The sequence below is a fragment of the Dendroctonus ponderosae genome, unplaced genomic scaffold (genome assembly GCF_020466585.1).
Source record: "Dendroctonus ponderosae isolate FM_Combo_2020 unplaced genomic scaffold, Dpon_F_20191213v2 Dpon_F_20191213_10, whole genome shotgun sequence".
In the NCBI taxonomy this organism is placed as follows: Eukaryota; Metazoa; Arthropoda; class Insecta; order Coleoptera; family Curculionidae; genus Dendroctonus; species Dendroctonus ponderosae.
This window is the reverse complement of record NW_026017111.1, coordinates 5,954,842-5,969,262: the sequence shown is the minus strand read 5'-3', so window position 1 is coordinate 5,969,262 and position 14,421 is coordinate 5,954,842. Positions and strand designations below refer to the sequence as shown.

General features: G+C 39.4%; 2 protein-coding genes across 5 annotated transcripts in view; one reads left to right on the top strand and one right to left on the bottom strand.

Moving 5' to 3' along the window:
• Positions 1 to 1,457: 1,457 nt before the first annotated feature.
• Positions 1,458 to 14,421, bottom strand: part of LOC109543592 (farnesyl pyrophosphate synthase) — a 23,042-nt gene continuing 10,078 nt past the window's right edge. Inside the window, exons 2-9 of one of the 3 annotated variants that reach the window (XM_048661833.1) lie at positions 12,716 to 12,759; positions 6,623 to 6,791; positions 6,399 to 6,539; positions 2,933 to 3,084; positions 2,731 to 2,874; positions 2,118 to 2,268; positions 1,912 to 2,060; positions 1,458 to 1,854 (exon numbers count right to left, since the gene is read on the bottom strand). In XM_048661833.1, the coding sequence (XP_048517790.1) occupies positions 1,668 to 1,854; positions 1,912 to 2,060; positions 2,118 to 2,268; positions 2,731 to 2,874; positions 2,933 to 3,084; positions 6,399 to 6,539; positions 6,623 to 6,791; positions 12,716 to 12,759 (1,137 nt within the window). In that variant the 3' untranslated portion in view covers positions 1,458 to 1,667. Of the gene's footprint in view, positions 1,855 to 1,911; positions 2,061 to 2,117; positions 2,269 to 2,730; positions 2,875 to 2,932; positions 3,085 to 6,398; positions 6,540 to 6,622; positions 6,792 to 6,903; positions 7,099 to 7,384; positions 7,797 to 12,715; positions 12,760 to 14,421 lie in introns of those variants that run through there. The other 2 variants (XM_019913385.2, XM_019913386.2) reach the window with 2 other exon arrangements.
• Positions 10,808 to 14,421, top strand: part of LOC109543590 — a 12,950-nt gene continuing 9,336 nt past the window's right edge. Inside the window, exon 1 of one of the 2 annotated variants that reach the window (XM_048661831.1) lies at positions 10,808 to 10,985. The gene's annotated coding sequence lies outside the window, so the exon portion shown is untranslated. Of the gene's footprint in view, positions 10,986 to 13,158; positions 13,523 to 14,421 lie in introns of those variants that run through there. The other variant, XM_048661832.1, reaches the window with a different exon arrangement.

Sequence of the window (14,421 nt, the reverse complement as noted above, 5' to 3'; positions counted from 1 at the left end):
CGCGTAGATCATGATGTTCTGTTAGAATCGCTGAAAACTGTTTTCCAAAATTCGCAGCGGGTAGTGTACAGCATCGATTTCTGTGGAACCCAGTAGCTGTCAAAACTTTCACATTTTTACGAATAACTCGGAAATCGTAAATTTTTCAGGTAAAACGTTTGACACAAACTTAACTTAAATTTTGACGACAAATCTGAAAATGAATGAAAAAAGGGGCGGTTCCATTTAAAAAACCAAAGTTGGTAACTACCACACGTTTATGATACACCCCGTATATTGGAAAGTAATTTTAAAATGTGGACCTTTTAAACATGAAAAACTTTCGTAGGACGTATTTTCTTGTAAAGTTCATATTTACTGAGATATCGCACTTTGACGCACTAATGAGCAACCCTGTATTATAATAATAGAATAGGAGAACCTTCACAGTTGTGTTCTTTGAACGAGCACACCGTTTTTTCCATTCATGAACATGCCATCATCTTGAGGTGAAATCGATCATTTCCTGGTAGATTCTTGAATCCTGGGTGTCTAGCCAAACGTTGGTCGAAAGCCAATTAACATTCATCGAAACCAATCAACTTTCACTTACTTCCGCGCCTTAATCAACATTTTTGACAAGTTTTTTTTGAATTTTCACTATATGAAATGATTAATGAATGCTATGTTGAGTTCGTTGCTGTTGCCTGGCGACGGACGCGCGGTAAGTTCAAAATATTCCATTTTTAGGCAGATATTAGCAAAAAATCCGGTAAAGTAGGAAAACTTGGAAAAAAGCGATCAGAACTTCAAAATTAAGCAGATTTTCTATTGCAATTCTGCCAAATTTTCGCATTTTTCAAAATAACAAACAAACTTGTTTCACTGCATCTCTATAGGAAAAAGCCGCAAGAAAAATTCCTTTATTTATCTCAATAATTTTTATCTGCATGTTCTACCCATATCGGAAAGATTGCGCTCGTATTCTGGGACACCGTGTATACCTACTGTGTAGATTTGCGTGGAACATGCAATCGAACTAATCCCAGACGTTCTGATTTAAGTTGGTTAATGTCAGGGCCCTATGTAAGCAGTTCGGACAATGCGTAACGTTAGTCGTTTCGTTGGGATTGCTTGGCAGCGGAACCGCGCATTTCGCACCGGTTAATTTTCAAAAAATCGCAGGTTTTTCCGCTTTTCTTCGCGATGTCTTGGGATTTTCCGTTGCAGAAAACTGTCCGTGAGTTGTTTGTGCTATTTTCCGGGCGTGGAACGGTAAATTTAACGCCGAAAACCGGATTTGTTTTATGGAGATTTTTGGCGTCGTCTGACAGACAAGTGAAGGCAAATTGCTACATAACCTCTCCTTCGTTTGAAGTTGGAACTTTTTGGGCCATGCACATGCGTGAAATGACGAACATTTTTGGCAGTCAACGAATGCTTGGAGATGAACCGGTTGATGCGAAAAAATCAACATAAACCTTTAAACCTTATTTATAATTATAAAAAATATAAACTAAGACAAAAACCTTAACACCTAAAAACTCGGGGTATTGCTCTAACGGCGCTGTCTCACAGGAAGCCCCACTAAATGCCAAGCCCTAGTTAGTTCATATATACTTAAGTTAATACGTTTTCCTGCAACAAAATGCTGTAACCCAAGCTAGTGTCTCTTCCTTAAGCAGCTTCTAACACTCGCGCTTGTAAATCTTCTCCATGATTTTGAAGAACAAGTCGTGGCGCAGCCCTTTGGAAATCTGCTGGATGTGGGTCTTGATAATGTTGAAGCTTTCCTCCTCATATATGGCATAGGTGTTGGGCAGGCACAAATCCACATACAGGTTCTTGATTCGCGCAATTGATTCTGGTTCGGGCCTGCAACCAATGGGATGCGTGATTGGAGAGTTTGCAGGCCAATAAGGATGCGCTTACCTTCCATAGTGCTCTTCCATGATCTTGCGCTGGGCCGGACTGGCCCGTTGTAGGGCCACGACAGCCAACCAGGAACACTTTCCGTCTTGGATATCGGTGCCCACTTTCCCGGTTACGGTTGGGTCGCCGAAACAATCCAGGAAATCGTCCTGGAAAGTCAGAAGTTTGAATTTGCTTGATTGCTGCTGAAAATAAAGCCGACATACTTGAATCTGGAAAAACTGCCCCATTTCCATCAGGATCGTCTTGGCCTGTCTGTGTTGTTCCTCGTCACTCATACCAGCCAAATACATCGCTATCGCTACTGGCATTTGGAAACTATAGAAGGCAGTCTTGTATTTGACAATCGATGTATATCTGGAACAGTTGAGAAAAATGTTCACACAACAACACGAATAAAGTTCCCAGTTGTGGCGATCGCGCCAGTCAACAGTTCCTTTGGCGGTATGCGGTTTTGGTGCCAAGTCGTATGTAGCATTTCATCAATTTGTTGCCGTGTTGCTTATTTAAACTGCTTATTTCTCTTTAGTTATTGCAGATGGCAGGAATTTTTTTTAAATAACATACGATAGATCTATGAGCACAAGAAGTGGCTCCGTATTAGATTCGGCACATTGAACGAGACGCTCTTTAAAAAAGTATGTTCAGTGTACTAATAAAAAGAGCCGTTCGAATTGAACGACTCATCACTAGTCAGAACCAAATTCCATATTATTATACTTAGTTAAACCGTTATAAACAATGTTTATCGCATTTGTTGCATAATTGCACAAGTTCAAGGGTAAAGCTCAACAAAGAACGCAGTATTTCCTCCCATACCTGCTCATAGTGAACATATCCAGCTTGGGTTTTCCATTCGTATCCAGACACATCGCGTCCAGACTTTGGCCCAAAGTGGTCTTGAGATTGCCTTCATGGAACAGCTCCATCAAGGGCACGTACATTGGATGGTCTTTCAGGTGCCTGAATCAGTTTGAGGGTTGGTTTGTTTCGATGTTTTTGATCGTGCTTAAGTGGTTACCTTTTGATCAGCAGGTAGACGGCATTTTCGATCATAACAGCGTCGTTGACAGCAGTCAGACCGATGCCTGATTGGCGGAACCAGCACAGGGCTCCTCTGCGTGTCTCGGAACCATCCATGATATCATCCAGAATGAGGAAATAGGCATGAACCTACAATGGCATAGAAAACAGTCTAGAGTGTCTGTTGATTACTTTCAAATTCAAATAATTAGAAATAACTGGTGCCACCACTGTCTTAAGTTTCCAAAAATAGCCATTTTATTGCATAACTGAATGGATATGATGATTATTTAAACAACCAATTGATGCAATGTTATCGTTCGATGTGGTTCGACCATTTATCGCCTCTTGATTTATTTTATGGTGTTTAACGAAGATTAGCTGCAAAACTATGTTCATGGGTTTCTAACGGTTGAATCAGATGCATTTGCTAGCAACGTTTCGGTTTTATACAGCCCAAAAAGTTCCGATTATTGACATCTTCAGGGAATTTTTAAGCCACTTTCTAGATAACGTACAACGTCTCCTTAAACTAGGCCTGGGTAACACTGTGTTGAGTTGCCCTATTGAGTCGTTGCCGCTCTCTGAGTTACCGAGTTATAACTCATCGGTTCATGAGTTATAGGTGATTTATTAAAGCTTTACGAGACTGGAATATTCACATCTAAAAAAAGGTCATTAACATTTTTTCCGCGTAACGTTTTACTACTTTGTTCAAACAACGAAAAAAAAGTCATCTAGATTTTCCCAGCAACAGAACTGAGTCCAAAGAAAATTTACGAGTTTTCTTGTAAAATCGATCTCTTAATTTTTTGCATAAAGGACTCAGTTTGCCAGTATTTTACAGTAAAACGTTAGGAAAAACGCGGTTATCCTGTTTAGAAACAGTGTTGTTTAGAAATATGGACCTAAAAGTGAAGAAACCCCAGTTTCCAAGAGTTTTCCAAATAAATGATTATAACTTTTTCGCTTTTCCAGTCCGGGGAAATATGTTTGGAAAAATACACAGAAATTATTATTAGGGTTTTGTCCATAATTCGAAGCTGCAAAGTTTCCCAAAAAGTTTCGCTAATCGGTTAAGGAGGCAAGTGTTCCAATAAAATTTATCTTATAATTTTTCACAGAAAATCCCTGAATATTTTTGATTAGATATTTTTGCGTAGAAAGAATTGCTTAATAGAAACTTTCGATTACAAACCTTTAGTTTTGTGATCGGTTTTGGAGAAAACCTTAATGGTTTTCGGGGAAAACGGGAGGAATTTATTTTCGTTTTTGTCCCGAATTCGTCGCTGAAAAAAGTTTTTGTAAAATTTTTATAAAGGTATATTTTTACCTTGTAACTTTTCGAGTAAAATACCTCGCGATCGTCAGTATTTATAAGTGAAACTGTATAAAATAGAACGTTTTTCAATAGAAAGTAAAGCGAAAAAAAAATCTGTCAGAACTAAAAACCACATTTTTTTTAACAAAACATACAGTCTTCAGAGGTATGAAGGTGGCGAGATTTCCAAATAATCTGTTATAAACTTTCGCTAATTCTGTTAATTTTTTGATAGAAAATTATTTGATTTTTGTTCCAAATTCGATGCTGTAAAGGGATTTAAAAACTTTTTATAAAGCGACGAAGGATTCGAAATTTATTTCATAATTTTTCACGGAAATAGCCTTAAATTTGTAAGCAATTTTAAGTGAAACTTTATAAAATAAGCATTTAGAAGAAATAGTAACTTGGCTAAAACTGAAAAATTCTGAAAATTTGAAGAAATTAAAAAAATATTATTAATAAATGGCCCTTAAAATAAATCTAAAAACAAGTAAAAAAAGCCATCAACATTTTCCCAGCAACAGAACTGAGTTACTGCGCCGGTGCGTTGTTTTAAGTTAAGCGATTTGCGTATCACTGCGCCAACTTCTAAAAATTCACTGAGTTACCCACCCTACTTAAACTTCAGGGTCCACTCTTTCGAAAATTAATCTTGCCCTGAAGAGCAGACCGTTAGGTGGTAATGGTTGCATTCGATAGGAAAAACACTGTTTTATAAAATCCGAGTTTCGAGTTGCGGTCATCTTCAAGGATTTTTCGGGGATATGTTGAATTGATGTAACGTTTCAATCGACAATTTCTACAGTGTGTTTCTAAAAAATTCCCGTTGCATTCGTTGGACAAATTGTTATTTAATAAAGCCTGAAAGTTTCGAACTGCGATTACTATCAGGATTTAAAAAAAAAAAATTAATGCGTTCCTCATTCGCAATACGTTACACGTTATAAAGCTTGCCAAATGTATTTCCCATCTACACATCTACACCATTGCACAGTTTAAATTGAGTGTTTGTAAAATATTCCCATAATCGGGCTGTTATTGTTATTTCCTGCAAATTAATGCGCAAATGTGATGTTACTCTCATTGCTTAATTGGTATCCAAACAACATATAAGAGCTTTTTTCTGTATATACATTAATGCAAACTGTGTTCATGTTACATTCATTGTAGTTGCTGACTTGATATAAGTAATAAAACTATGATCGCTTAAGCTGCGAGCTAATAAAAATGCCTGGAGATAACGCAGAGCACGCACAGGTAAACAAACGAAAAACTGGATTTGAATTGTTTTTCAATCCGTCCAATTGCATTAAACGAGGTTGGCAATCCTAAAATAGATCAGTCGGGGTTTTTTGGGCTTTAGTGCATGATTTGAAGCACGTAGCACTTGGAGGGTTTTTGGTTGGTGGCCAAGTGTTATGTAAGACTTGTTTTTTTAAATTAATAATTGCATTTTCGCATGGATAGTCGCGACTAGGATGAATGCTTTGTATGAACGGCCGGCAAATGATGTTCTGCTCTACTTTTTCGTAAATTGTAACAAGTTAATCAGGAGTATGAAAGTGGTACCTTCGGTCTTTACCGCTTGTGTTAACTTTGCAAGCGATTCAAAAATTGGGTTTTGGTTGCTTGGGAGTGCAATTTGGTACAGATTTAGCTCTAAACTTCAAGAACATCTGGACAAATTTCGTGTTGGAACGTGCACAATTTTGGGTGTTACATATTATATTATTATAGTATTTTCGAAATGTAGGTTTGGATGCTCTAAAAAACCCAAATAAATCCCACACTTGAAACTACAGTGGCGTATCTTTGAAGACACATAAAAGGCTTTGGACCTCAAGAAAGTCAAACAAAGCCTATCCCTTTACGAGGGGTACTTAAGAAATAAATTCAATTGCCGACTATTAAAAATAATCTAAATAAATTATCCCGCGCGACTGTTACCAAGACAACAGTGCAAAAATAGTTGTTAATTATCATACACGTATCCACTCACATTTATTCACGCCAGGCCATCGTGATATGATTAAATTAAAAACTGTTGTACCGCTTTTAATTAGAAACAAATTAGAATCGAGTTTGTCGTGTTTTGAAAGTTTACCGGGTCTTGTAAGAGAGCGTGGGGGACTCGACTTACCATTTCAACGCACCATCCCAGAATGCTGGCCAATCGAATATTCTCCGGAGTGAGTTTTTCCGGATCTTCCAACATTCTGTAGGTCGACAGGACGATTAAGCCGCGATTTTTCTTGCCAGTAGGCGTGTTGTATTGCAGAACCTGCAGGAAGAAATCGTTACTTACATACCGTTTTTTCAAAAACATCAATTACAATTGTAACAATGTGGCAACGCATGACTTACCCTGGCAAAGCGGCGCATGACATCAGGAAGTTCTTGGCTTTTGCCCACCTCAGTCAGCTCCCGGACTAGATCCGGAAACAGCGCCATAAAGTCCCTTGACTGTTCTTTGGTTACGAGGGCACTGCTTTGAACAGGCCTGATCATGCTCTGCTGAATGGTCGACAATGCCCTGAAACAACCACATTAATTTAGTCTGCACTTCGGGCAGTTCAACGATCTTTTTGTGGTTGTTGAGGACCGTAACCAATCGGTTAATTTGCTGGTTAATCAACCACACTTACTGTTTGGAGCTGGTTGCGTCCATCATTGTAACCAGTTCAGAACGAATTGCTTAGAAAAAATGCCTTATTGTTCAATTGAACCGAATTTAGACTCATTTGCATAAGAAGAGCCAGAGTCAGCAAGGGTCAAGCTTGTGAAAGGGGATGTCTATTTTTGGAACGCAATGTACTGGAGCATGTGATGCTCCAAACTGAACACAGCCGGAATATTTCCTTTTATCTAAGTACCGTAAATGCCACTTAAATGTGCAATTAAGATTATCCACTTCACTTAAAGAGATTGTGGAATTTGCCTCATGAAAAACCAATTAGGAACGGCAAATCTTCCGCAAACACCGTAAGGTTGGGACACCCCTCGTAACACGATGGGCCGCATTGATAGGCGCAACCCGAACGGTGATTGGCTGGAGCGCGCCCTTAATATGCGCTACGAGGGGTGTAGCAATAGTTGCTCGAACAGCAAGTTCTATTCAACCCTCACCTAATATTGTTGTGATGCATTTGTTTCTTCCATCGGCTGTAACTTCCAGTCGAATCGCTCTCCACATTGAGTTTGTGGTCTGGAGCCCGCGATATCGCGCCGCTGTTCTTGTCCGTCGACGTTTTGCTGATAGTTCGGCGAGCCTCCCTCAGGAACTCGCGGCAGCTGCGATTGCGACACAATTTCATCGAAAACATGTCAATTGAATGCAAAGAAATGAACGCAAAAGGAAAATTCGCGATGCGACCACTCTTGAGGAAGTCGATCGACTGTGACAGAAGAAAACAGGGCTCTGAGCTTTTAAAGCGGACAAGAGACGCAACGAAAACAAGTTTCTGTCTCTCTCCAGCTTGATTAGTCTGCACACGTAGTGAATGAGTGGATTGATTTACAATGTTGTCGAGGTTGGACGGAACTTTCAGAAGATCTGGGATGTGAGCGTGTGAGCTTTGAACCATGCACATCATCCGATGGGGATTTGCAATTTCAAAAGCAAAGTTCAGTCTGTTGCATCTGTTATTTACTTTGCAGACAACACAATGGGAAGACTGTTTGATTAAGACTTTTCGGGGTTTAGCTCAATTGCGTCCAAAGGAGCGTGTTTGGAAATTTTCGCACAAAAAAAACGCAAAAAAGGTGATTTGGGTAACATTTTTTGCAGGTTTAGGATTGGGAAGTTTAATGGGGGTTTAATAAGGGTTCGTTTTTTGCGAAAGTCCTGCCAGTTGTTTTTGCGCTCATGTTGAGCTTTTGCTTAGATTTAGTGCATTTGTCACCTATATGGCTTTATTTGCATGTATATAAACCTTCTTCTTTAGGCTCTTGTGTTAACATCTTTGGATAAATTAGCTTCTGTCTTAATGTCGACGATTTTTTATTCCTAAAACTCAAGCGCCGATTGCTGTAATTTTACTTAGTTTCATGGAACTTTTCAGCGTTGCTTGTAGTTAGAGTTTTGAGAAAGTTTTCTTGATTTTGGCGTTTTTCCTGGATGAATGACTATGTGGCAACCAGGTCCATGGTCTACGTGAGCAATGCGAAACATCTTATGTCTTATGCGATGAGAAAACTAAAGTATATAACAATTATGTGTTTACCGTGTTACACTGCAAGCGAGCAGGGACCGGAATAGTTTATGTTTATCTGTTATATGTTATCGGCCTGCTTCTAATGGGGCAATTTAGAAATCTAAAAATAAACATTTTGAGCCTCATAAGGTAGATAAAATGACCATCTAATGGAACTCAAACGGGTCATGGTTACTGGAAATTAACATATCGGACACAATGTGGAGTATGTTTCCAGTCTGGCGGCTCAACCTCAACATCCCTCAGTGTGAATTTGCAAAAAAACTCATAGAACAAAGCGCGCTTCCCATCAAATAAGGTCAATATCACTGTATGGGCTTTTTGAAATTAGTTCATCAACATCGCTATCTTCGAATTGATCACTGTAATTAGCGCATTTGCGTTATGGGTAATTTTTCGGTTAATGCCAATTAATCTGATTGGCCTTGCAGTGGCGTAACATGACAATAACGAGTTTTAATCAAAAAGTCGATGTTTACAATGTCTAAAATATTGAAAACATTTGGAATTTATGGAAAAAACACGCAAAGTCGACAAAAAATTGAAACTGTCGAATGTTAATCTTCGAACTCAAGGATTTTGTGCTATTTTCAACTGTCTGTTTGGACGCTCCTAAAACATTGGTTTGTTCTGCAATTGAAGTAACATTTTGCGCGGTGGGAAAGCTCCAGCATTAGTCAATGTTTGATGAAAATTTCATGTTGAAACTTGCCTCTTGCTTTGGAAGATACAATTTTTCTTAAATGGGCGGCAAGGTTCAGTGTCTTTTCCAACCGTATGTTTCGATCCTCGTAAAAAATGGTTTCTTCTGCGATTGAAGTAAAATTTATTGGTGGAAAGCTCAAGTATTGGCCAATGTTTGACGAAAATTTTATGGTGAAACTTGCCTTAGTTTGGAAGATACAATTTTTTTCAAATGGACGGCAATATTCAATGCTTTTTCCAACCGTATTGTTCGATCCTCGTAAGAAATGGTTTCTTCTGCGATTGAAGAAAAATTGGGCAGTGGGAAAGCTCAAGAATTGGTCAATGTTTGACAAACATTTCATATTGAAACTTGCCTTAGTTTGCCTAGTTTGGAAGATACAATTTTTTCAAATGGTCGACAACATTCAGTGTTTTTTCCAACTGTATGTTTCGATTATCGTCAAAAATTTGTTTCTTCTGTGATTGAAGTAAAATTTGGTGGCGGGAAAGCTCAAACATTAGTAAATGGTTGACGAAAATTTCATGTTGAAACTTGCCTTAGTTTGGAAGATACATTTTTTTTCAAATGGGCGGCAAGGTTCAGTGTCTTTTACAACTGTATGTTTGAATTCTGGTAAAAAATTACTTGCTTTTGCGATTGAAGTAAAATTTGGTGGTGGGAAAGCTCAAGTATTGCCCAACGTTTGACGAAAATTTCATGGTGAAACTTGCCTTAGTTTGGAAGATACAATTTTTTTTCAAATGGACGGCAAGATTCAGTGCCTTTTCCAACTATATGTTTGGATTCTCGTAAAACATTACTTGCTTTTGCAATTGAAGTAAAATTTGGAGGTGGGAATGCTCAAGCATTGGCCAACGTTTGACGTTTGGCCAACGTCTGAAAGATACATTTTTTTTCAAATAGTCGGCAAGATTCATTGTCTTTTCCAACCGTACGTTTCGATCCTCCTAAAAAATAGTTTCTTCTGCGATTGAAGAAAAAATTGGCGGTGGGAAATCTCAAGCACTGGTCAATGTTTGACAGAAACTTGTCTTGGTTTGGAAGATACAATTTTTTCAAATGGGTGGCAAGATTCCGTGTCTTTCAACTGTATGTTTCGATGCTAAAAAAAAATAGTTTCGTCTGCCACTGGAGCAAAATTTTGGTGGTGATAGAGTTCGACCATTGGGCAATATTCTGTGGAAATTTCATGCTGAAACTTGCACTAGATTGGGAGATACAAATTTTTTCAATGGCGCGGCAAGCTTCAGTGTCATTTCCAACGGTATTTTGGATATGTTAGACGAATTATCAACGAATCTTTATTCCAGACAAAACTCATAAAAACAGGCTTTTGCTTTGCATAAATTCAAATTCCGTTCCACGAAAATCCACTGGATGTGGATCAATACAAAACAAAATACCGGTTGCTCGCATGCTTATATTGAATCACACTGTAGAAATCAGGTGGCAGACGTACGCCACTGTAGAAGCAGCATCAGTAGCGAAAAGTGACGAATTCGTGTGCAATGACCAGGGGCGCTTTCCCGGAAACCGCTTTGTCCGAGCTTCCGGGCCCCCCGTTCCAAGGCTCCGGGCCTGCCATCACCAAAGGGTCTTCTTTCGGTTCTTTCGGTACTTTACAGTTTGCTGGATAGCTGGCTGGTGGTACGCGGCTCGTGCTACCGCTCGTGTGTGATTATTATTATTATACGCCCGATTTGCAGTCAAGTGACGAGACAAGACTTTTAAATCATTCGACTGTATTTTACTTGGTTCACCCGGTAGACGGCAGACCGAAGAGTTTTTGCTAGGATTATACTTGGTAAGACACATTTTTTTGCATCCCTTCATTGAACGCTTTGCAGGGGAAAAATCGTTTGTCCACTTCAGATTTTAAAGATATCTTAATGGATTGTACAGTGTTTAAAAAAGCATGCCCCGAAAAGGTTTTTATTAGTTTAAAAAACTATTACTAACAACTGAGCAAACGTAGGGCTCACGCGCTGTATGGATCTTCCATCCAAAGTTCGGGTTTATCGTAGCCGAGACTTTCAGGAAAATCGCACCCCAGCTCGGCCACAGTCGGCCCCACTTCCTGCAATAATAATTGGGATAATTCTGACGATAATTGCAACATCAACGTTTCCACAGGATTCCAACCAGTTTTACAGTAAATACGCGATTCATCTAAAGGAAATTTTGAATTGTTTTTTGGTTTACTGTAAGTTTATCTACTTTTGGATTTAATAGTACAAAAATATTTTTCAAACGGTCTCGCGCTCTAGACTGATATATTTTAAGCGGTGAAAGTATCAAGATGGAACGTAGCAAAGTGTAGGACATCGCGCATCGCCCTAAACTTCTATGGGTGTGAGTGCGAAATCCGATGCGTGCTACGTTCAGGAATGGAAATATTTGTTTTATTTAAGAAACGTCGCATCTTAAGAGATTCCGCTCCCGGTACGGATGTATGTGTGTTATTACATTTAAAATAGAGCAAATATTCACTATAATTCGTTCGGCTCGCCTCATGCGAACAAATGCGCGTTTACTTTTACTATCCAATTCTGATTTTTGCTACGTTGGTAACGTTCAGAATGATTCTTAAACCGGATTTTACATTCTGTTGCTTCGCTTTCTTGCCGCAGTCGTCTTAATCAGTCTTTTTTGTCTTTGTACTTTGATTTTTGAGCGGTAGATTAATCATGAAAAATGTTTGGGTGTTTTCTGGTTGTTGCTAGTTTCAAGTCGTTTTAAGGAGCCGAAATCGTCAAATTATGGTGAAGGTTTCAAGAGCGTTTACTTATACTCAATAGAATGTCCCTAAAGCTACTTGTTCGCAACGAACGAACGAAACGAGTCAACAACAATCAAGCAAATATTAAATTTCGTTAGTTTCGTGCGTTCGATGCGAACAAAGGCGCCCTCAGCTTTAGCAACATTATTTTGGAGGCACAAAAGTAGTTTTGGAGGCACAAAAATGAAACATTGATGAGTTTGGTGCCTCAAAAGGGCTTCAAACTGAAAACATCCGTATTCTTTCTCCTTTAAGGCAAGTTGCATTTATGTGCATCGAACGTACGGGATGTGACACTGAATATTTGCCATTGGACTAGGGAAAGAACCAAGTTCGTGTACGCAAAAGGCTAGATAAGTTTGGGTACCTGGACTATATAAGGATAGATCTCATTGAGTTTGGGGCCGCACTTGTACTTGACCATCTCAAGGAACCGAACCGCTAGGGCATAATCATTGAGACGTCTGCAGGCATGCAACGCGGCGATAATAATTCTGGGTTCCGGAACCGAATCGTACCCGCCCAAATCGTTCATGGCTTGACGCACGTCCCAACCATCCGCATCGTCTCTCCCAAAGATGCATTCGTACCTAGAAAGGACGCTTGGGACCTATAAGGGCGGCTGAGAACCCCACGATCGGGGAACGAACCTGCAGATCATCTCTTCTACGGTTTCATTGTGGATGGCCAAGTGGCTGATGTGACGGACAAATGGGGCGGAACCGGACACATAACAGATTTGCTGCAATACTTGCCTGAGCATCCATGCGGGCCTGGACAACATTCTGGAAATCGACATCTGGAACAGAACAGTCGTGATCAGTGATTGCGCAAGTGACAGTGACAGGCGGTTTCCAGGGTGACAAGCGCTTTCAATTTCAAAGGAAGCGCGATTTTTTCGGTACGGAGGATCTACGGGATAATCGGCCCTTTTGTTACGCCTCACTGGCCTGCTCTTCAATACAAATGGGCTTCAATAGATTCAATCAAAGCCATTAGGAGGCCAACAGCTCTTTTCCGGGTTCCCATGGAATTTTCGATCAATGTGTCAACGTTGTTCCTACATATAATCAACGTCACTAGCGCAAGGGGTGGTTTAGACATTTGTTCCATAGTTACCACTATACAGGGTGATTGAGAAAAATTAGTTAATAATGGGTTTACGTCAGTCTATGGCGTTGACCTCCGTGCATAGAAACACCCAAACATTGTATGTAATTAATTTGGACGACATATTTTGTCCGTTCGTGAGAGTATCTAAATCTATCGCATTGAGAGTAGCGCGCCGGACAAAGAGCCGGAACCGCACATCCGGAGGTTGTGCGCATCGACCGGAACATCAATGGCACATTCCGTCAACGGTGCTAAATAGATTGTTCCCTACTATTACTACATTCCGTTGCAGGTTCATTTGCCATTTGCGTTATTTTCCTGGGCTCAATGGGTTCATATTGACCCCAATATGCATAAGAAGTTGGATCAGAATGAGTGGTGTTTTCTGAGTCGGTTCAGTTGGAAAACCAATTGAACTAGTTGAGATGACGCAGAAACATCAGAACAGTGTAAGCGTTCAAGCAAAATACCTCTGAGGATGCAAGCCATTTGTGCTTACGAAACGCCAGGAAGAAATTCCATTTTACGATGGCCTAAAAACCTTCTAGTTTCAAGTAAAAGCCTCAAAAGTCTATCTCTTTTTGATAGTTGCCTAATTGCTAGTCAGATAGTTAATGCTGGTGACCTCTTTGACCACGCAAAAATTTCAATAATAAATACGCCTCTTTATGGTCGGGTGGACGGATGGGTAAACCATGTGAAGGTATTTAATCTAGCGGCACTATTATTTTGCAAATCATCGATGGCAACCTTTTCGGTCGCCAGACCTGAAAAAGCGCAATTTTTTGCCTTTTATTAGGAACTGGTCAGCGTATTTTCCTATTGACCTTCTCGAACCAGTAATATACGGGATGCGCCCCATAATTAATGGAACAGGAGGTTAGAAACACTCTTAGGTAGCTATCACATTTTGGAAAACCAAAATATTTTGGGGGTTTCCATCATTTCTAACGAGTAAATAATTACTTACAATATTTTTCAAGCAATTCTTGGGAGGCGTCATCTACTAAATCGGCAAAATCAGGATTCGGTGCGGTTTCAATCGATTTTGCACTACATATTTGGAGAACAAGTATCTTCTATACTTATAGTATTATTATCTTCTTATATACTTCTTATTCACGCTATACGCCACGGACGTTTGCGGCTGGTCCGTTTGTTTTTTGCAAAGTATTATTTGATGAATCCACAGAGGCCTATCGGGTGCACATTTTAAAAATATTTTTGTAATATACAGAGTATCCCAAAAGCCTTAAAAGTATCAAAGTTGTGTTTTTCTAAATGAAATACCCTATATATTATTGCATTTTTGGATTCTCTGAGCAAAATAAGTGTTTGTTTTAATAAG